At 49.3% G+C, this 23696-nt stretch overlaps 1 protein-coding gene across 1 annotated transcript; it reads right to left on the reverse strand.

Annotated features, from left to right (window-relative positions):
• Window positions 1-434: 434 nt before the first annotated feature.
• LOC135535400 (high affinity choline transporter 1-like) lies at window positions 435-21624 on the reverse strand. Its single transcript, XM_064962075.1, has 9 exons — window positions 21436-21624; window positions 19091-19204; window positions 14742-14897; window positions 10573-10721; window positions 7857-8000; window positions 5101-5254; window positions 4185-4402; window positions 3137-3307; window positions 435-2843 (listed from the first exon to the last, which is right to left on the reverse strand). Exons 1-9 carry the CDS (start codon window positions 21620-21622, stop codon window positions 2460-2462), a joined length of 1677 nt encoding a protein of 558 aa, XP_064818147.1. The 5' UTR covers window positions 21623-21624; the 3' UTR covers window positions 435-2459.
• Between the last annotated feature and the right edge of the window lie 2072 nt (window positions 21625-23696).

Consider the following 23696-nt stretch of genomic DNA (forward strand, 5'->3'; position numbering starts at 1 on the left):
CTACGTTGAAGAATATACATGATCCCCATATGTGTTATTCCATAGTTTTGACATCTTCACTATTATTCTACAATGACGAAAATAGTATGAATAAAGAAAACACTCTTGAATGAGTAGGTGTGTCCAAAACGTCTGACTGGTGCTGTATATATATAGACCCATATGGTGTGGCTTTGTGATACAGTCAACGTCAGGGAAAGTGAAAAATGTTTTTCCAATGAAATCAAGGAAACTATATAATAGACCCTTCTACAACGGTCACTCAAACATTCTGAATTCCAAATCAGGCACTGTAGCCCCTCCCTCCTGGCCACTACTGTAGATCTGAGAGGATCTGATTGGTGGAAGCATTAGGGTAACAGTTCCACCCAGCCAATCATAAAAAGTCCAGATGATGACGTCACCGTGATGCTTATATGAGATCCATAGGAGTGTCTAGGACAGGGTGTCAAACTCATTCTCTGGAGGGCCTTGTTGTCTGCTGGTTTTAGGTTTTTCCTTTCAATTAAGCCCTCGGAAACCAGGTGAGGGAGTTCCTTACTAATTAGTGGCCTTAATTCATCAGTCAAGTACAAGGCAGTAGCGAAAACCTGCAGACACTCTGCCCTCCGTGGAATGAGTTTGACGTCTAGGGTTTAGGGGCTAAGTAGTTGAAGCTAAGGCATAGGGACTAGAGTGTAGGGGCCTAGTTTGAAGGGGCTAGGGTGTAGGGCCCTAGTTTAAAGGGGCTAGCGTGTAGGGCCCTAGTTTAAAGGGGCTAGCGTGTCGGGCCCTGGTTTAAAGGGGCTAGGGTGTAGGGGCCTAGTTTAAAGGGGCTAGACTGTAGGGGCCTAGTTTAAAGGGGCTAGGATGTAGGGCCCTAGGAATTAGGGGCTTGTAAATTTGGAGTTCAGAAATAGAGGTTAACACTTTTTTTGGTATGAAAATGAAAATAAAAAACACACAAAGAAAAAGAGGTTGGACCTCCTTGTAAACCACAGCTCTGCATATAGAACCATAGAACACAACTATACTGTACAAAAACCTCTTAGAAAACAGAGAAAGGTTTTGTTTACGTTGCTGAATCTGGCCAGAGAGGGGGAGAGAGTGGAAGGAGAAAAAGGGGAGTAGAGGGGATAAGGTGAAGGAGAAAGAGGAGGGGGGTGGAGAGGAGTATCTAGCATTCTTGAGTTTTTGTTGTTGTGTGCAGTTGTACTAAATTGCCAGATTTATCACACAACACACACAAACAAACAAACAAAATGGCCGCTTTTAAGACCGGGCTTCTGATCACCCCAGATTTTTTTTTAACCTTTATATATCTAGGCAAGTCAGTTAAGAACAAATTGTTATTTACAATGACGGCCTCCCCGGCCAAACCCGGACGACGCTGGGACAACTGTGTGCCGTCCAATCACGGCCGGATGTGATACAGCCACTAGGGAGCCAGAGTTACAGTATAAAGGTTATATTCAGGGAGGATCAACCGGATAGTTGTTTCTCAGTCTCTACCCTTCACCCCCCAAATCACAGTGCCAAAACCGACCCACAAAACATAAACAAACACAAAAAAAAATAAAAAATGTCCATGAACTTTTGTCGAGATTTAGAAAGTTGGACTAGAAGACAGATGCCTGTTCAGGTGTGTTTCCATTCAAATGTCTTGTGTTGATAACAACTGGACGTAGTGAGGTCACACCTACAACAACAAATTTTGCGTAAGAATTGACTAATAATTGCCATATTTTAATCATTCTCATGTGCCTAGTTGTTGCCATGGTGAAACTTTCACTCCTGTAGATCTGTAATAATTGGATGGTAAACTTGCATCCAGCCAATCAGAAGAGCAAAGCGAGGGCAATTCAGGCATTCTTGCATGTCAAGACAATCCTTTTCCCTGCAAATAAACATTAAAAATGTTGTAGTTTAAAAATAGATTCAGCAAGCAGTAGGCATTTAGAATTAACCGTAGGGTATAAACTGCTTTATAGTTATGTGATGACATCACGTGCCCCGTGTACCTTTTAAAAGTTATTCGGCAATCATCGTTGATTTGAAAAAACACCGTTTTGATCATTTGTCGCAATAAAGAAAGTCAGACAAAATAAAACTCCACCCCTTGTGGAAAAGGAAATGTCGTTCATTAGAACGTCTCTCCCAGAGCTGCCGTTGGTCTTCGCGACATTGCTTTTGTGTAACTAGCCCGGGTCACCGGAAACTGTCGAGTGTCTAGTCATTTTTTACCAGCAACACAATGCTTTATGATGTCATAATGGTTGTTCTTTCTGTTGTTGTTGTTGTTGCGTGTTTTTCGACCATCCTCCCGTCTCCAAAATCCTTCGAGTCCTCAGCAGAAACACAAAATGTCCGCCCGACCAAACGAAACCCTTTGCCTCAACATGGCCACCTCAGCAGCCTCCTGTGATGCTCACCCACTCATCCACCCATGGCCGTCCTCAGTTTCCATCGTTACCCTCTGTTCAGCAGCTGGTGTCCAGAAGCTGCCTGTTCACCACCGCCTCCTTGGCCTCCACGCAGTCCTTTTTACTCTCTTCTTTCTTGAGCCTGGTCAGCGCTGTCACTTTGGCCTGCGACCTCTTGATCTGAAACACGTCCCACCTCTCCGGCAGCAGGCCCTTGTTGAAGATGACGGAGGTGACGGCGGAGGCGACGAGGATGGAGCAGAGAGACGTCAGCATGATGGTGGTACGGAACGGGAAGAACTGGGTCATCACGCCCTCCGCGTCCTTCCTGAACCCAGGGAAGTGGATGACAGGGGGAAGGTTGATGAGGGGTTCCCCACTCAGGATACGGAGGACCAACGCTAGGAGATACCCCACACTGGCACCGTAGCCGTTGGACACCTAGCGGAATGAATGAACGAATCACTAGATAGATGAATAGATACTGTAGATGGATATCACGACATGCAGAATTCACAAATAATCTCTACACACATCCACCACAGGAGGCTGGTGGCACTATCATTGGGGAGGACGTGCTGGTAGTAATGGCTGGAGCGGAATAGGTGGAATGGTATCAAACACACGGTTTACATGTGTTTGATGCAAGTCCATTTGCTCCGATTGGGCCATTATTATGAGCCGTTCTCCCCTCAGCAGCCTCCTGTGATGCTCACCCACTCATCCACCCCTACCTTGAAGAAGAGGACACAGACAAGCTGTGGGAACATGATTGTGTATGACATGTCGACGCCCACCAGCCAGAAAACCAGAACACTGTTATCCAGGAAGGTCAGGGCCGTCCCCGCCAGGCCACACACCACCACCGAGGTACGGATCACCCACTGCATCTCCCTGTCTGAGGCCTGGAGGAGAGATGGACACAAGATGGAGGCACAGTGGTCAGCACAGACCAAGACAGATCCAAGATGGAGGCACAGTGGTCAGCACAGACCAAGACAGATCCAAGATGGAGGCACAGTGGTCAGGTCAGATCCAAGATGGAGGCACAGTAGTCAGCACAGATCAAGACAGATCTAAGATGGAGGCACAGTGGTTAGGACAGATCCAAGATGGAGGCACAGTGGTTAGGACAGATCCAAGATGGAGGCACAGTGGTTAGGACAGATCCAAGATGGAGGCACAGTGGTTAGGACAGATCCAAGATGGAGGCACAGTGGTTAGGAGAAACACAATACATGAATTCAGGAAGCGGATGACGCTGTCTGGTCAGAAAGAGGATGACGCTGTCTGGTCAACATGTTGTCCTTAGGATTCAACTCACTGCTCCTAGCGTGTCTGTCTGTCTGTCTTTCTGTCTGTCTGTCTGTCTGTCTGTCTGTCTGTCTGTCTGTCTGTCTGTCTGTCTGTCTGTCTGTCTGTGTGTGCATGTTCATGTGTTTTCATACAAGTGAGTGTGTCAAAATAGAAGTGCTTGCTATAACAGGATTGTGGTTGTTTTGCCAACAGTCTGGATTGATAAACATCTGTTTTCTGTCTCAATGTATGCTAGTGGTGTTGATGTTTGTCTGAGTTTGGTCATTTGGGGACGTTTCGGTAGTTCTGTGACGTTTTATGACGACTTGTTGGTGTTTGTGACATTTTAAGAGCCCTTAAGATGACTTTCTAACGTCACAATAACGTCATAAAAAAAAAAGTCCACTGATGTGTTTTGTGACGTTGAAGTTACGTTGAAGTAACGTTGAAACAACAATGAGGTGACGTTTTGTTATGTTCTCCGACCTGATTCCTGATGATGTTCTTGTAGATGTTGGAGGAGAACATGGAGGCGGAGCTGAGGAGGGCGGAGTCCATGGATGACATCACGGCGGCAGCGACGGCCCCGATGCCGATGACGGAGACGTAGGAGGGGGTGAGGTACTGCAGGGCGATGGGGAGGATGGACCCGGCCTGGCCACGCTCGTATGGGGTCGGAGAACCATAGCTAGTCAGGTTCCAGTCTGAACAACACATAAATAAACATTAGTCATGTTGTGCTTGTTGCATACAAACAGACACTTCCTGTGGAGCTGTACTGTTCTGTCACAAACCCTCACTACGGTAACTACGGTAGGTGTGTGTGTGTGGTGTGTGTGTGTGTGGTGTGTGTGTGTGTGCCTGTGTGGTGTGTGGTGTGTGGTGTGTGGTGTGTGTGTGTGTGGTGTGTGTGCCTGTGTGGTGTGTGCTGTGTGCTGTGTGCTGTGTGGCGCGTGGCGCGTGCGTGTGCGGTGTGTGTGCCTGTGTGGTGTGTGGTGTGTGGTGTGTGTGTGTGTGGTGTGCGTGCCTGTGTGGTGTGTGGTGTGTGTGTGTGTGTGTGTGCCTGTGTGGTGTGTGGTGTGTGTGTGTGCGGTGTGTGTGCCTGTGTGGTGTGTGCTGTGTGCTGTGTGCTGTGTGGTGCGTGGCGCGTGCGTGTGCGGTGTGTGTGCCTGTGTGGTGTGTGGTGTGTGTGCCTGTGTGCCTGTGTGGTGTGTGTGTGTGCGGTGTGTGCGGTGTGGTGTGTGGTGTGTGTGCCTGTGTGGTGTGTGGTGTGCGGTGTGTGTGCCTGTGTGGTGTGTGGGGTGTGGTGTGTGGTGTGTGTGCCTGTGTGGTGTGTGGTGTGTGCTGTGTGGCGCGTGGCGTGTGCTGTGTGGCGCGTGGCGTGTGCGTGTGTGTGTGTTACCTGTGGATGCAGCGACAGCCCCCACCAAGACAGACGGGATGCCCAGCACCAGGCAGAAAGCTGAGGAGGCGAAGCAGGTGACCTGAGCCTGGGTGTAGGACGACGCTGATAGGATCCTCTGGTAGAAGGCCTGATAGGCCAGGCCTCCCAGAGCCTGAAAACACAACATGTCATCACTAACAGGTGACCTGAGCCTGGGTGTAGGACGACGCTGATAGGATCCTCTGGTAGAAGGCCTGATAGGCCAGGCCTCCCAGAGCCTGAGAACACAACATGTCATCACTAACAGGTGACCTGAGCCTGGGTGGTAGGACGACGCTGATAGGATCCTTGGTAGAAGGCCTGATAGGCCAGGCCTCCCAGAGCCTGAAAACACAACATGTCATCACTAACAGGTGACCTGAGCCTGGGTGTAGGACGACGCTGATAGGATCCTCTGGTAGAAGGCCTGATAGGCCAGGCCTCCCAGAGCCTGAGAACACAACATCTCATCACTAACAGGTGACCTGAGCCTGGGTGTAGGACGACGCTGATAGGATCCTCTGGTAGAAGGCCTGATAGGCCAGGCCTCCCAGAGCCTGAGAATACAACATGTCATCACTAACAGGTGACCTGAGCCTGGGTGTAGGAGTTTTTCCTGAGCGACGCTGATTGGATCCTCTGGTAGAAGGCCTGATAGGCCAGGCCTCCCAGAGCCTGAGAACACAACATGTCATCACTAACAGGTGACCTGAGCCTGGGTGTAGGACAACGTTGTTTGATAGGATCCTCTGGTAGAAGGCCTGATAGGCCAGGCCTCCCAGAGCCTGAGAACACAACATGTCATCACTAACAGGTGACCTGAGCCTGGGTGTAGGACGACGCTGATTGGATCCTCTGGTAGAAGGCCTGATAGGCCAGGCCTCCCAGAGCCTGAGAACACAACATCTCATCACTAACAGTTGCATAAAACAAATCCAAAAATCCTGCCACCCGTGTGGGTTTGACATTTTAAAAAGCCTTTAATGAACGGGCAAGGCCATTATTAAATTACACCAACGTGTATTGTCCTACCCCTTCATCAAGGTGTCTGTTTGGTCATTTAGAGAATATAGTGATTTTGTTTAAAACCTTTATTTAACTTGGCAAGTCAGGCCTGGAAAATCCTTATTTTCAATGATGGCCTTGGAACAGTGGGTTAACTGACTGTCTTGGGGCAGAACGACAGATTGCACCTTGTCAGCTCGGGGATTTGAACTTGCAACCTTGCGGTTATTAGTCCAACGATCTAACCACTAGGCCACCCTGCCATCCCTGGGTAACATAGTGATATAGCCTATATCCCTTTAATGAGGTGGCGATGTAACAACCAGGCTACCCTGCTACCCCTGGGTAGCCTAGCGATAGCCTATATCCCTTTAATGAGGTGGCGATGTAACCACTAGGCTACCCTGCCACCCCTGGGTAGCCTAGCGATAGCCTATATCCCTTTAATGAGGTGGAGATGTAACCACTAGGCCACCCTGCCACCCCTGGGTAGCCTAGTGATATAGCCTATATCCCTTTAATGAGGTGGCGATGTAACCACTAGGCCACCCTGCCACCCCTGGGAAGCCTAGTGATATAGCCTATATCCCTTTAATGAGGTGGCGATGTAACCACTAGGCCACCCTGCCACCCCTGGGAAGCCTAGTGATATAGCCTATATCCCTTTAATGAGGTGGCGATGTAACCACTAGGCCACTCTGCCACCCCTGGGAAGCCTAGTGATATAGCCTATATCCCTTTAATGGGGCTCTCTAGAGGAGAATGGAATGACACGGCTATACCATGGTGGAGCAGGGGCTCTCTAGAGGAGAATGGAATGGCAGGGCTATACCATGGTGGAGCAGGGGCTCTCTAGAGGAGAATGGAATGACACGGCTATACCATGGTGCAGCAGGGGCTCTCTAGAGGAGAATGGAATGGCACGGCTATACCATGGTGGAGCAGGGGCTCTCTAGAGGAGAATGGAATGACACGGCTATACCATGGTGGAGCAGGGGCTCTCTAGAGGAGAATGGAATGACAGAGCTATACCATGGTGGAGCAGGGGCTCTCTAGTGGAGAATGGAATGGCACGGCTATACCATGGTGGAGCAGGGGCTCTCTAGTGGAGAATGGAATGACACGGCTATACCATGGTGCAGCAGGGGCTCTCTAGAGGAGAATGGAATGGCACGGCTATACCATGGTGCAGCAGGGGCTCTCTAGTGGAGAATGGAATGGCACGGCTATACCATGGTGGAGCAGGGGCTCTCTAGAGGAGAATGGAATGACACGGCTATACCATGGTGGAGCAGGGGCTCTCTAGAGGAGAATGGAATGACACGGCTATACCATGGTGGAGCAGGGGCTCTCTAGTGGAGAATGGAATGACACGGCTATACCATGGTGGAGCAGGGGCTCTCTAGTGGAGAATGGAATGGCACGGCTATACCATGGTGCTGCAGGGGCTCTCTAGTGGAGAATGGAATGACACGGCTATACCATGGTGGAGCAGGGGCTCTCTAGAGGAGAATGGAATGACACGGCTATACCATGGTGGAGCAGGGGCTCTCTAGTGGAGAATGGAATGACACGGCTATACCATGGTGGAGCAGGGGCTCTCTAGTGGAGAATGGAATGACACGGCTATACCATGGTGCAGCAGGGGCTCTCTAGAGTACCTATGATACTTGTATGTGTGTGTGTGTATCTATGTCTGTGCGTGCGTCTGTGTGTTTTCAGTCACTCACCAGGACCATGAAGTCGTCAATCCACTTCCCCGCGTCTCTAAGCTCCAGCTTGCCGACCCAGGGGGCCTGGAACGTCTCGTTGAATGCGGTCAGAGTGATGTCCATGGAGTTTGGGTTGGTCATCATAAATGGCACACAGATCCACTGTGGGAGGAGAGTAGAGGTGAGGGGAGGGGGGAGAGGTGATGTAAGGCGATGGGAAGGGAGGAGAGGGGGAGGAGTTAGGGTTGGTAATCATAACAGATAAACTGTGAGAGGAGAGTAGAGTAGAGGTGAGGTGAGGGGAGGGGGGAGAGGTGATGTAAGGCGATGGGAAGGGAGGAGTTGGGAGGAGTTAGGGTTGGTCATCATAACAGATCCACTGTGAGAGGAGAGTAGAGGTGAGGGGGGAGGGGGGAGAGGTGATGTAAGGGGATGGGAAGGGAGGAGTTGGGAGGAGTTAGGGTTGGTCATCATAACAGATCCACTGTGAGAGGAGAGTAGAGGTGAGGGGGGAGGGGGTGAGGTGATGTAAGGGGATGGGAAGGGAAGAGAGGGGGAGGAGTTAGGGTTGGTCATCATAACAGATCCACTGTGAGAGGAGAGTAGAGGAGAGGGGAGGAGTTAGGGTTGGTCATCATAACAGATCCACTGTGAGAGGAGAGTAGAGGAGAGGGAGGAGTTAGGGTTGGTCATCATAACAGATCCACTGTGAGAGGAGAGTAGAGGAGAGGGGAGGAGTTAGGGTTGGTCATCATAACAGATCCACTGTGAGAGGAGAGTAGAGGAGAGGGGAGGAGTTAGGGTTGGTCATCATAACAGATCCACTGTGAGAGGAGAGTAGAGGAGAGGGGGAGGAGTTAGGGTTGGTCATCATAATAGATCCACTGTGACAACAACATGAGGATCAGTGAGTATTCTAATTCCACAACATTTCAAGTTAAGTAGCTCCCACTGTTTTCATTGCACTCCCTAAAATACATGTCCTCCAACCTACGGTAGAAACCTGACTAATACATGTCTTCCAACCTACGGTAGAAACCTGACTAATACATGTCCTCCAACCTACAGTAGAAACCTGACTAATACATGTCCTCCAACCTATTGTTGAAACCTGACTAATACATGTCCTCCAACCTACAGTAGAAAACTGACTAATACATGTCCTCCAACCTACAGTAGAAACCTGACTAATACATGTCCTCCAACCTACAGTAGAAACCTGACTAATACATGTCCTCCAACCTACAGTAGAAACCTGACTAATACATGTCCTCCAACCTACGTTAGAAACCTGACTAATACATGTCCTCCAACCTACAGTAGAAACCTGACTAATACATGTCCTCCAACCTACAGTAGAAACCTGACTAATACATGCCCTCCAACCTACGGTAGAAACCTGACTAATACATGTCCTCCAACCTACAGTAGAAACCTGACTAATACATGTCCTCCAACCTACGGTAGAAACCTGACTAATACATGTCCTCCAACCTACGGTAGAAACCTGACTAATACATGTCCTCCAACCTACAGTAGAAACCTGACTAATACATGCCCTCCAACCTACAGTAGAAACCTGACTAATACATGTCCTCCAACCTACAGTAGAAACCTGACTAATACATGTCCTCCAACCTACGGTAGAAACCTGACTAATGCATGTCCTCTAACCTACGTTAGAAACCTGACTAATACATGTCCTCCAACCTACGGTAGAAACCTGACTAATACATGTCCTCCAACCTACGGTAGAAACCTGACTAATACATGTCCTCCAACCTACGGTAGAAACCTGACTAATACATGTCCTCCAACCTACAGTAGAAACCTGACTAATACATGTCCTCCAACCTACGGTAGAAACCTGACTAATACATGTCCTCCAACCTACGGTAGAAACCTGACTAATACATGTCCTCCAACCTACGGTAGAAACCTGACTAATACATGTCCTCCAACCTACAGTAGAAACCTGACTAATACATGTCCTCCAACCTACGGTAGAAACCTGACTAATACATGTCCTCTAACCTACGTTAGAAACCTGACTAATACATGTCCTCCAACCTACGGTAGAAACCTGACTAATACATGTCCTCCAACCTACAGTAGAAACCTGACTAATATATGTCCTCCAACCTACGGTAGAAACCTGACTAATACATGTCCTCCAACCTACGGTAGAAACCTGACTAATACATGTCCTCCAACCTATGGTAGAAAGCAGTACAAATGCACATTGTTAAATGTCCAATGAGGCTGTTTCTTTTTTTAAATCTGAATATCAAATAATTAAGTGCTGTAATTGTTTTCAATTAAAATGGTAAAAAAAAGAAACAAAAATCACTTCTTTACAAAGAATGTATCGGTCTGTTATTGTCTGAGAGGTTTGGAACTCTTTCTTATTGGTCTATTAACTTATTTCCCGCTTGGTGATGTCACCAGGCAGGCCAAAACTCCACCCGAGAAAAACTAGCAGAAACTTCAGTCGGCTCTTACACTAAAATGGCATTATCATAATTTTCACAATTTCACAGTATTATTCCAGTCTAGTGTGGAAATATATATAAAACACAAGAAAATCTCAATTTGAATGCACTGGGCCTTTAAGTATATTGGCATTTCCTTTCAAATAAGTTGGATTCGATTTGAATGGCTATGACTGATCATCAAGCTGAAATATTCTTTAAATAAAGTTGGATTGGATTCAAAATGGCTGCCGGTCACTCACCAGACTGAGGAAGATGAGGATGAGCTGGATGACATCGGTGTAGGCTACAGAGTAGAGTCCTCCCAGTAGAGTGTAGATGATGGCCACCACAGAGCTGATACAGATGGAGTAGACATAGGGCAGGTCCAGAATCACACTCATAGTGCCACCTGCAGCACACAGGGAGGGCAACGGAACACTGAGCTATGGAACACTCAGAACACTGAGCTACGGAACACTCAGAACACTGAGCTACGGAACACTCAGAACACTGAGCTACGGAACACTCAGAACACTGAGCTACGGAACACTCAGAACACTGAGCTACGGAACACTCAGAACACTGAGCTACGGAACACTGAGCTACGGAACACTGAGCTACGGAACACTGAGCTACGGAACACTGAGCTACGGAACACTGAGCTACGGAACACTGAGCTACGGAACAGTCAGAACACTGAGATACGGAACACTGAGCTACGGAACACTCAGAACACTGAGCTACGGAACACTCAGAACATTGAGCTACGGAACACTCAGAACACTGAGCAACGGAACACTCAGAACACTGAGCTACGGAACACTGATCTACGGAACTCTCAGAACACTGAGCTACGGAACACTGATCTACGGAACACTCAGAACACTGAGCTACGGAACACTGATCTCACGGAACACTCAGAACACTGAGCTACGGAACACTGATCTACGGAACACTCAGAACACTGAGCTACGGAACACTGATCTACGGAACACTCAGAACACTGAGCTACGGAACACTGATCTACGGAACACTCAGAACACTGAGCTACGGAACACTGATCTACGGAACACTCAGAACACTGAGCTACGGAACACTGATCTCAGAACACTGACGGAACACTCAGAACACTGAGCTACGGAACACTGATCTACGGAACACTCAGAACACTGAGCTACGGAACACTGATCTACGGAACACTCAGAACACTGAGCTACGGAACACTGATCTACGGAACACTCAGAACACTGAGCTACGGAACACTGATCTACGGAACACTCAGAACACTGAGCTACGGAACACTGATCTACGGAACACTCAGAACACTGAGCTACGGAACACTGATCTACGGAACACTCAGAACACTGAGCTACGGAACACTCAGAACACTGAGCTTCAGAACACTGAGCTACGGTACACTGAGCTACGGAACACTCAGAACACTGAGCTACGGAACACTGATCTACGGAACACTCAGAACACTGAGCTACGGAACACTCAGAACACTGAGCTTCAGAACACTGAGCTACGGTACACTGAGCTACGGAACACTCAGAACACTGAGCTACGGAACACTCAGAACACTGAGCTACGGAACACTCAGAACACTGAGCTTCGGAACACTGAGCTACGGTACACTGAGCTACGGAACACTCAGAACACTGAGCTACGGAACACTCAGAACACTGAGCTACGGAACACTCAGAACACTGAGCTACGGTACACTGAGCTACGGAACACTCAGAACACTGAGCTACGGAACACTCAGAACACTGAGCTACGGAACACTCAGAACACTGAGCTTCGGAACACTGAGCTACGGTACACTGAGCTACGGAACACTCAGAACACTGAGCTACGGAACACTCAGAACACTGAGCTACGGAACACTCAGAACACTGAGCATCATCAACAATAGAATGTTCACAGACCATTATCAGTGATTAGCTGATAACCTACTGCTGTATAGATGAACCACTCTGCTTCTCCTTCTGGAGACTAAATGCTGGTTCTAAGACTGCATAAATGTACTGCAAATACTAATGTAATATCCTAGAAACAGTGGTGAGCCTGGTCAAGTACAGTATAATACTTTTCTATTGCTATATACTATTAACAGTACATATTATACATGTAACTTTTATATATGCATACAGTTGAAGTGGGAAGTTTACATACACCTTAACCAAATACATTTAAACTCAGTTTGTCATAATTCCTGACATTTAATCCTTGTAAAAAGTCCCTGTTTTAGGTCAATTAGGATCACCACTTTATTTTAATTAAGAATGCGAAATGTCAGAATAATAGTAGAGAAAATTATTTATTTCAGCTTTGATTTCTTTCATCACATTCCCAGTGGGTCAGATGTTTACATACATTCAATTAGTATTTGGTAGCATTGCCTTTTAAATGGTTTAACTTGGGTCAAACGTTTTAGGAAGCCTTCCACAAGCTTCCCACAATAAGTTGGGTGAATTTTGGCCCATTCCTCCTGACAGAGCTGGTGTAACTGAGTCAGGTTTGTAGGTCTCCTTGCTCAGGGCTTTGTGATGGCCACTCCAATACCTTGACTTTAATGTCCTTAAGCCATTTTGCCACAACTTTGGAAGTATTCTTGGGGTCATTGTCCATCTGGAAGACCCATTTGCTACCAAGCTTTAAATTCCTGACTGATGTCTTGAGATGTTGCTTCAATATATATCATTTTCCTCCCTCATGATACCATCTACTGCAGCAAAGCACCCCCACAACATGATGCTGCCACCCCGTGCTTCACGGTTGGGATGGTAGTCTTCGGCTTGCAAGCCTCCACCCTTTTTCCTCCAAACATATCGATGGTCATTATGGCCAAACAGTTTCATCATAGACATTTCTCCAAAAAGTCCGATCTTTGTCCCTATGTGTAGTTGCAAACCATAGTCTGGCGTTTTATTGCGGTTTTGGAGCAGTGGCTTCTTCCTTGCTGAGGGGCCATTCAGGTTATGTCAATATGTTGATATAGGACTCGTTTTACTGTGGATAAAGATACTTTTGTACCTGTTTCTTCCAGCATCTTCACAAGGTTCTTTGCTGTTGTTCTGGGATTGATTTGCAATTTTCGCACCAAAGTACGTTCATCTCTAGGAGACAGAACGCGTCTCCTTCCTGAGCAGTATGACGGCTGCGTGGTCCCATGTTGTTTATACTTGTGTACTATTGTTTGTACAGATGAACGTGGTACCTTCAGGCGTTTGGAAATTGCTCCCAAGGATGAACCTGACTCGTGGAGGTCTACAATTTCTTTCCTGAGGTCTTGGCTGATTTATTTTGATTTTCCCATGATGACAATCAGAGGCACTGAGTTTGAAGGTAGACCTTGAAATACATCCACAGGTTCACCTCCAGTTGACTCAAACGATGTCAATTAGCCTATCAGAAGCTTCTAAAGCCATGACAACATTTTCTGTAATTTTCCAAGCTGTTTAAAGGCACAGTCCACTTAGTGTATGTAAACAGCTGACCTACTGGAATTTTGATATAATCTGTCTGTAAACAACTGTTGGAAAAATGACTAATGTCATGGACAAAGTAGATGTCCTAACCGACTTGCCAAAACTATAGTTTGTTAACAAGACATTTGTGGAGTGGTTGAAAAACTAGTATTAATGACTCCAGTCTAAGTGTATGTAAACTCCTGACGTCAACTGTACATATTGTCTGTCCACTGATGCAACCAAAGAGCAAAGGTCAAGCAACAGCCAAAATGTATATTTTTGTAAACCGAAGAAAGCAAAACTGCTCATATCGGAAGAAGCCTACTGAGTCTCTGGGTTGCTTCTCTCACTCGAAGATTCATCATAAATCACCATCATCAGGTTACATCATAACTGTTAAGAACTAAGGAACTAAAGAATATTAAATAATAATAATAATAATAATGCACAAATAAATATTTAAAAAAAATAATAAATCGATAAGTAGATAAACATGAGTAAATCCAGGTCTACCTCTCTCCAATCAGGGCCAGGGTCAGGTCGGCCCCACCCCCAGCTTGGCCCCGCCCCGCCCAGCTCGGCCACGCCCCACCCGCCCCGCCCGTCTGGCCAAGACGCACCTACGACCTTAAACAGAAAAGTGTCAGATCGCCACATCGCTGACAATTAGGTTTTTCAGCCTGACTGTGACCTTTTGACCTCTGCTCTTGACCTTTGACTTGAACTTCACCCCATATATTTAAATGTTTGACCTCTGATGTCGAGGAGTATCTCTTTTTTAGCCCCTTCAGAGAGTGTGTGTGTGTGTGTGTGTGTGTGTGCGTGTGTGCGTGCGTGTCGAGGGTTGGAGAACATACTGTACTGCAGGACCAGTTGGTTACCTAGGCAACATTCAAACATTGTATCAGTTGGTCATTCTAGGTCCACAATAAAACATTGAATCAGTTGGTTACCTAGGCTGACCAGCGTCCTAGCGACCCACAGGACGTCTGCAATGAGCGCTGGGAAGATGAGCAGGCTGCTCAGGACGTTGCCATACTTTATCTGGAACGGATCCATCATTGTCACGTACTTGTTTTCCCTCATAGGCTTGGCAAAGAAAAAACCACCTGCATCAGAAAAGAGAGAGAGGAGTATTTTTTAACGAGGCAAGTCAGTTAAGAACAAATTCTTATTTTCAATGAAGGCTGAGGAATAGTGGGTTAACTGCCTGTTCAGGGGCAGAACGACAGCTCGGGGGTTTGAACTTGCAACCTTCCGGTGACTAGTCCAACGCTCTAACCACTAGGCTACCCTGCCACCACATCCCCAGTATGGAGGGGGATAAAGGGGGGAGAGAGATGAGGAGTACGGAGGGAGAGAGAGAGGAGGAGAGGGGGATGGAGGGGCTAGAGAGAGAGGGGGATGGAGGGGGAAGCGAGAGGGGGGGATGGAGGGGGAAGAGAGAGGAGGGAGAGGGGGGAAGAGGGGGAAGAGAGAGAGAGAGGAGAGAGAGGAAGAGGGGGAGAGAGAGGAAGAGGGGGATGGAGGGGGAAAGAGGAGGGGGAGAGAGGAGGGGATGGAGGGGGAGAGAGATGGAGGGGGAGGGGGAGAGAGAGAGAGGAAAGAGAGGAAGAGGAGGATGGAGGGGAGAGAGATGGAGGGGAGGGGGAGAGAGAGAGAGGAAAGAGAGGAAGAGGAGGATGGAGGGGGGAGAGAGAGGAATAGGGGGATAAGGGGGAGAGATGAGAGGTGGAGGGGGGGGAAGAGAGGAGGGGGATGGAGGGGGAGAGAGGGGGGATGGAGGGGGAGAGAGAGGAAGGGGGGGTGGAGGAGGAGGGATAATAAAACATAGGAAACTTAAAACCAACAGGTGTTGACCTCTGATAACACAGCACCTGTTTCTGTTTTGTTATTGCCAGCCGAGCGGATAGACAATGGATCAAAACAACACCAAGGGATCATGTTACTAAACACACACACACACACACACACACACACACACACACACACACACACACACACACACACACACACACACACACACACACACACACACACACACACACACACACACACACACACACACACACACACACACACACACACACACACACACACACACAATCATAAACCCTTGCCCCCCACCAATCACCCCATAGCCCATAACTGTGACAAATCATTTCCCTCTCACTTTACGACTGTGTTCTTTAGTTGGTTACGTGCAAGGACAGCTGTTTCATTCGCGTGTGTAGGTGTGTGTGTGTGTGTGTGTGTGTGTGTGTGGAGGACACTCACGGCCCACTTGGGAGCATTCTGCTCCAGCGATCCAGTTACACAAAGGTCACGTTCCAAATGGCACCCTATTCCCTGACCAGGGCCCAGAGGGGAGTAGGGTATAGTTTGACCAGGGCCCATAGGGGAGAAGGGTGTAGTTGGACCAGGGCCCAGAGGGGAGAAGGGTGTAGTTTGACCAGGGCCCATAGGGGAGAAGGGTGTAGTTGGACCAGGGCTCAGAGGGGAGTAGGGTGTAGTTTGACCAGGGCCCAGAGGGGAGAAGGGTGTAGTTTGACCAGGGCCCATATGGGAGAAGAGTGTAGTTGGACCAGGGCCCATAGGGGAGAAGGGTGTAGTTGGACAAGGGCCCAGAGGGGTGTAGGGTGTAGTTTGACCAGGGCCCAGGGGGGAGTAGGGTGTAGTTTGACCAGGGCCCATAGGGGAGTAGGGTGTAGTTTGACCAGGGCCCATAGGGGAGTAGGGTGTAGTTTGACCAGGGCCCATAAGGGAGTAAGGTGTAGTTTGACCAGGGCCCATAGGGGAGTAAGGTGTAGTTTGACCAGGGCCCATAGGGGAGAAGGGTGTAGTTTGACCAGGGCCCATAGGGGAGAAGGGTGTAGTTTGACCAGGGCCCAGGGGGGAGTAGGGTGTAGTTTGACCAGGGCCCATAGGGGACTAGGGTGTAGTTTGACCAGGGCCCATAGGGGAGTAAGGTGTAGTTTGACCAGGGCCCATAGTGGAGAAGGGTGTAGTTTGACCAGGGTCCATAGGGGAGTAAGGTGTAGTTTGACCAGGACCCATAGGGGAGAAGGGTGTAGGGTGTAGTTTGACCAGGGCCCATAGGGGAGTAAGGTGTAGTTTGACCAGGGCCCATATGGGAGTAGGGTGTAGTTTGACCAGGACCCATAGGGGAGTAGGGTGTAGTTTGACCATGGCCCATAGGGGAGTAGGGTGTAGTTTGACCAGGGCCCATAGGAGAGAAGGGTGTAGTTTGACCAGGGCCCAGGGGGGAGTAGGATGTAGTTTGAACAGGACCCATAGGGGAGTAGGGTGTCGTTTGAACAGGGCCCAGAGGGGTGAATGTCCTTTAGGACCATTCTTGATACACACATATAGTGCACTACTGTTGACCAGAGCCCTATTCCCTATATAGTGTACTACTTTAGACCAGAGCCCTATTCCCTATATAGTGCACTACTTTAGACCAGAGCCATATTCCCTATATAGGCAACTACTTTAGACCAGAGCCCTATTCCCTATATAGTGCACTTCTTTAGACCAGACCTCTATTCCCTATATAGTTCACTACTTTAGACCAGAGCCCTATTCCCTATATAGTGCACTACTTTAGACCAGATCCCTATTCCCTATATAGTGCACTACTTTAGACCAGAGACCTATTCCCTATATAGTGCCCTACATTAGACCAGAGCCCTATACCCTATATAGGGCACAACTTTAGACCAGAGCCCTATTCCCTATATAGTGCACTACTTTAGACCAGAGTCCTATTCCCTATATAGGGCACTACTTTAGACCAGAGCCCTATTCCCTATATAGTGCACTTCTTTAGACCAGAGCCCTATTCCCTATATAGTGCACTACTTTAGACCAGAGCCCTATTCCCTATATAGTGCACTATTTTAGACCAGAGCCCTATTCCCTATATAGTGCACTACTTTAGACCAGAGCCCTATTCCCTATATAGTGCACTACTTTAGACCAGAGTCCTATTCCCTATATAGTGCACTACTTTAGACCAGAGCCCTATTCCCTATATAGTGCACTACTTTAGACCAGACCTCTATTCCCTATATAGTGCACTACTTTAGACCAGAGCCCTATTCCCTATATAGTGCACTACTTTAGATTAGAGCCCTATTCCCTATATAGTGCACTACTTTAGACCAGAGCCCTATTCCCTATATAGTGCACTACTTTAGACCAGAGCCCTATTCCCTATATAGTGCACTACTTTAGACCAGTGTCCTATTCCCTATATAGTGCACTACTTTAGACCAGAGCCCTATTCCCTATATAATGCACTACTTTAGACCAGAGCCCTATTCCCTATATAGTGCACTACTTTAGACCAGAGCCCTATTCCCTATATAGTGCAGTACATTAGACCAGAGCCCTATTCCCTATATAGTGCACTACATTAGACCAGAGCCCTATTCCCTATATAATGCACTACTTTAGACCAGAGCCCTATTCCCTATATAATGCAGTACATTAGACCAGAGCCCTATTCCCTATATAGTGCAGTACTTTAGACCAGAGCCCTATTCCCTATATAGTGCAGTACATTAGACCAGAGCCCTATTCCCTATATAGTGCACTACTTTAAACCAGAGCCCTATTCCCTATATAGTGCACTACTTTAGACCAGAGCCCTATTCCCTATATAGTGCACTACTTTAGACCAGAGCCCTATTCCCTATATAGTGCAGTACATTAGACCAGAGCCCTATTCCCTATATAGTGCACTACATTAGACCAGAGCCCTATTCCCTATATAATGCACTACTTTAGACCAGAGCCCTATTCCCTATATAGTGCAGTACATTAGACCAGAGCCCTATTCCCTATATAGTGCAGTACTTTAGACCAGAGCCCTATTCCCTATATAGTGCAGTACATTAGACCAGAGCCCTATTCCCTATATAGTGCACTACTTTAAACCAGAGCCCTATTCCCTATATAGTGCACTACTTTAGACCAGAGCCCTATTCCCTATATAGTGCACTACTTTAGACCAGAGCCCTATCTGTGCTGCAGTCGATAGGGCTGAGAACATTTCTTAGCTTTAGTACCTCTCTCTACTGTTTCATAACTCCTATCCTCTTTCGGCGGAGCACGTTTCCAGATGACCTCATAGCACACAGGTGTGTTTTTTAACTGTGTTGCTGGGTAACAGAAGGGTTAGTGCTAGAGTGGATGAGGTGAAGGTACTTCTAAAATAGGCCCCCTCTTTCGTATATACAGCTCATATCAGCTATTAGTACCAGGATCAGACCGTGGGGTTAGAGGTCATATGACTCACCCAGGAAGAAGGTGAGTACGTAGGGGACTGGCATCAGAGCCCAGACCAGACCCAGGGTAGGGTTGTAGACTGCCTCCGCTATACCCAGGATAAACCCTCCTCCAACCCACGTAGCTGTAGGGAGGAGAGGGGGAGAGGGAGAGAGGGAGGGAGGGAGGGAGGGGAGGGAGGAGGGAGGGAGGGAGAGAGGGAGGGGAGGGAGGGAGAGAGGAGAGAGAGGGAGAGAGAGAGGGAGAGAGGGAGGGAGAGGGAGAGAGAGAGGAGAGGGGAGGGAGAGAGAGAGGGAGGGAGTAGGAGAGAGAGAGAGGAGAGAGAGAGAGAGGGAGGGAGAGAGAGGAAAGATGGAGAGAGGGAGAGGGAGAGTGAGAGGAAGATAGAGGAAGAGAGAAGGAAGAGGAGAGAGAGAGAGAGGGAGAGAGAGAGAGAGAGAGGAGAGAGAGGGAGAGAGAGGGAGAGGGAGAGAGAGGGAGAGGGGAAGGGGTGAGAGAGAGGGAAAGAGGGAGAGAGAGAGGGAGGGAGAGAGAGGGAGAGAGAGAGGAAGGGATTGAGAGAGAGAGAGGGAGAGAGAGAGAGGGAGAGAGAGAGGGAGATAGGGGGAGAGAGAGAGAGGGAGAGGGATGGAGAGAGAGAGAGGGAGAGAGAGGGAAGGAGAGAGAGAGGAGAGAGAGAGAGAGGAGAGAAAACACATAAACTTGGGCCAATACATACCAATGCAGTAACACCTACTTCTGAGAGTCCCACTGTAGACTCTCAACTAACTATCAACAAGCTGTCAGTGACAAGTCAACAGATGTTTAGTGGTGTCCAGTAGGCCTGCAGTCGAAAGACATCTGATATTCAACACTTCCCCCAGTGCTCGTAAACAGATATGCAGTTGACCCATTGGTTGTTGATATTTGTGTAAAATAATAAACTGATCCTTCATGTCTTTTCTATTTCTATGCTGCAATCTCCCTCCCTCTCTCCTTCCCTCCCTCTTTCCCTCTTTCCCTTCCTCTTTCCCTCCCTCCCTCTTTCCCTCTTTCCCTCCCTCTCTCCTTCCCTCTTCCCTCTTTCCCTCTCTCCTTCCCTCTTTCCCTCCCTCTCTCATTCCCTTTTCTGTCTTTCCCTCCCTCTCTCCTTCCCTCCTCCCCTCCCTCCCTCTTTCCCTCCTCTCTCCTTCCCTCTTCCCTCTTTCCCTCCCTCCCTTCCCTCTTTACCTCCCTCTCTCCTTCCCTCCTCCCTCTTCCCTCTCTCCTTCCCTCTTCCCTCCCTCTCTCATTCCCTTTTCTGTCTTTCCCTCCCTCTCCTTCCCTCCTCCCCTCCCTCCCTCTTTCCCTCCCTCTCTCCTTCCCTCTTCCCTCTTTCCCTCCCTCTCTCCTTCCCTCTTCCTCTTTCCCTCTCTCCTTCCCTCTTCCCTCCCTCTCTCATTCCCTTTTCTGTCTTTCCTCCCTCTCTCCTTCCCTCCTCCCCTCCCCCTCTCTTTCCTCCCTCTCTCCTTCCCTCCCTCCCTCTTTCCCTCCCTCTCTCCTTCCCTCCTTCCCTCTTTCCCTCCTCTCTCCTTCTCTCCCCCTCTTTCTCTCTTTCCCTCCATCTCTCCCCTCATTCCCTCCCTCCCTTTTCTGTCTTTCCTCCCTCTCTCCTTCCCTCTTTCCTCCTTCCCTGTTTCCCTCCCTCTCTCCTTCCCTCCCTCTCTCCTTCCCTCCTTCCCTCTTTTTCCCCCTCTTCCCTCCCTCTCCCTTCTCTCCCCCTCTTCCCTCCTTCCCTCCCTCCCTCCTTCCCTCTTTCGCTCCCTCCCTCCTCTCCTTCCCTCTCCTTCCCTCCATCTCTCCTTCCCTCTTCCCTCCCTCTCTCCTTCCTCCTTCCCTCTTTCCCTCCCTCTCTCCTTCCTCCCCCCTTTCCCTCTTCCTCTCCTTCCCTCCCTCCTTCCCTCTTTCCTCCCTCTTTCCCTCCCTCCCTCCATCTCTCCTTCCCTCCTTCCCTCTTTCCCTCCATCTCTCTTCCCTTCCCTTCTCCCTCTTTCCCTCCATCTCTCCTTCCCTCCCCTCACTCTTTCCCTCCATCTCTCCTTCCCTCCTTCCCTTTCCCCCCCTCCCTCCCTCTCTCCTTCTCTCCTTCTCTCCTTCCCTCCCTCCCTCTTCCTCCCTCCTCCCTCCTCCCTCCCTCCCTCCTCTCTCCTCCCTCCCCTCCCTCCCTCCTTCCTCCCTCCTCCCTCCCCTCCCTCTTTCCCTCTTTCCCTCCATCCCACCAATCAGTTTGATGATTCCGACCAGTATATTGAAGAAACCTGTCAGGTTTATGGTAACAGTAAACCCCACTCTGTTTGGGCATGGTCTCTACAAGACCCAATCTGATTGGCTGCTTACCAGTCAGAGTGAAGATCCCAACCAACAGGTTGATGTTGCGTCCGGCGAGCAGCGTGATCTCCATCCCGTCCGACCCGGTACACTTCCTCTCCACCTTCTTGGAGCGCATCGAGGCCCAGATCCCCGTGCCTAGGATCAGCAAGTAGAAGATCGCCATGACGATCAGGCCCGGAACGTTCAGAGACATTTTAACTTGTTCTCCTCCCTCTTCTCACCGAAGCAAATGATTGTTCAACTAGAGAGAGAGAGAGGAGAGAGAGAGGAGAGAGAGAGGAGAGAGAGAGAGAGAGAGAGGGAGAGAGAGAGAGCGAGAGAGAGCGAGAGAGAGAGATCTGTAAACAAAGGAAAAAGGACAAAGAAAGACGAAGGTTTCATGCATTGGGGGAGATGTACATACAGTGAATGTACAGCAGGCTGGCCCATCCCTCCTCTCTCCTGAGGCTGCAGGATCCCTGGCTCTCCAGGAGGACGGTTGGCCTGGACAGGGTTGGGCTCAATTCCATTACAATTACAGTCAATTTCAACAGTAAAGTCCATTCCAATTCCAAATATTCAGAGTTGAAAAGCATTGAAGATATTTGGAATTGGAATTTCCGGGTAGTTCCTGAATGGACTGTAGTTTAAATGGAACGGAGCCCAACCCTGAGGTGACCATTCCTGCTGTACACTACCATGCAAACAGCAGAGAAGACAGGATCAAAGAAAGGGAACGTTCAGAAAATACATATAGATACATAGATAAACTATAGGAACACTTCCAATAATCTCATGACTGTACAACATGGGGGTGTTGGGATGGGGCTGAGGGAGGGTAACAGAGGGGGTAACAGAGGGGGTGTTGGGATGGGGCTGAGGGGGAGTTGTGGGGCTGGGATGGGGCTGATGGGAGGGTAACAGAGGGGGGTGTTGGGATGGGGCTGAGGGGGTGTTGGGATGGGGCTGAGGGAGGGTAACAGAGGGGGTTTGGGATGGGGCTGGGATGGGGCTGAGGGGGTGTTGGGATGGGGCTGAGGGAGGGTAACAGAGGGGTGTTGGGATGGGGAGGGGGTGTTGGGATGGGGCTGAGGGAGGGTAACAGAGAGGGTGTTGGGATGGGGCTGAGGGAGGGTAACAGAGGGGGTGTTGGGATGGGGCTGAGGGGGTGTTGGGATGGGGCTGAGGGAGGGTAACAGAGGGGTGTGGGATGGGGCTGGGATAACAGGGGCTGAGGGGGTGTTGGGATGGGGCTGAGGGAGGGTAACAGAGGGGTTGGGATGGGGCTGAGGGGGTGGGATGGGGCTGAGGGGGTGGGGCTTGGGATGGGGCTGAGGGAGGGTAACAGAGGGGGTGTTGGGATGGGGCCGAGGGAGGGTAACAGAGGGGGTGTTGGGATGGGGCTGAGGGGGTGTTGGGATGGGGCTGAGGGAGGGTAACAGAGGGGGTGTTGGGATGGGGCTGAGGGAGGGTAGGCAGAGGGGGTGTTGGGATGGGGCTGAGGGGGCGTTGGGATGGGGCTGAGGGAGGGTAACAGAGGGGTGTTGGGATGGGGCTGAGGGGGTGTTGGGATGGGGCTGAGGGAGGGTAACAGAGGGGTGTTGGGATGGGGCTGAGTGGGTGTTGGGATGGGGCTGAGGAGGGGGGGTGTTGGGATGGGGCTGAGGGGGTGTTGGGATGGGGCTGAGGGAGGGTAACAGAGGGGGTAATGGGGCTGAGGGGGTGTTGGGATGGGGCTGAGGGAGGGTAACAGAGGGGTGTTGGGATGGGGCTGAGGGAGGGTAACAAAGGGGGTGTTGGGATGGGGCTGAGGGAGGGTAACAGAGGGGGTGTTGGGATGGGGCTGAGGGAGGGTAAGCACAGGGGGGTGCACAAATAGAACTGACATCTAAACAGAACCACATGACAAAATAGTTGATCGCTGGGGAACATTCACCACGTCCACACTGTCAAGCTCAATTACAATAAACAAACAACTAATAAATAAAGAAGGAACTCAACGCTCAATTACAATAAACAAACAACTAATAAATAAAGAAGGAACTCAACGACAGGAAGCCAGTCAATGATCAGATGATAAATGGACAAGGAGGAGTGGAAGTGGAGAGAAAGAAAGAACAAAAATAAAAAAGCTATTTACTCTGAATCAGGCGCTGACTGGTCATGGAGGGGGGGCGTGTAGGAGGGAGTGTGGAGGGTGGGGGCGTGAAGGAGGAGTGTGGGGGGACGTGTAGGAGGGAGTGGGGGAGAGATGGGCGGGGTCTCACCCGGCAGCGTTGAGCATCGTT

This window comes from Oncorhynchus masou, unplaced genomic scaffold (genome assembly GCF_036934945.1).
Source record: "Oncorhynchus masou masou isolate Uvic2021 unplaced genomic scaffold, UVic_Omas_1.1 unplaced_scaffold_488, whole genome shotgun sequence".
Taxonomy (NCBI): domain Eukaryota; kingdom Metazoa; phylum Chordata; class Actinopteri; order Salmoniformes; family Salmonidae; genus Oncorhynchus; species Oncorhynchus masou.

Excerpts from the sequence above, each read along its gene's own strand:
- LOC135535400 (XM_064962075.1), bottom strand. The coding sequence starts at position 21,622 with ATGTCTCTGAACGTTCCGGGCCTGATCGTCATGGCGATCTTCTACTTG. Across the intron at positions 8,001-10,572 it reads TCCTCATCTTCCTCAGTCTG|TGGATCTGTGTGCCATTTAT; the intron begins GTGAGTGACCGG and ends CTCCTCCCACAG. Across the intron at positions 2,844-3,136 it reads TCTGTGTCCTCTTCTTCAAG|GTGTCCAACGGCTACGGTGC; the intron begins GTAGGGGTGGAT and ends TCATTCCGCTAG.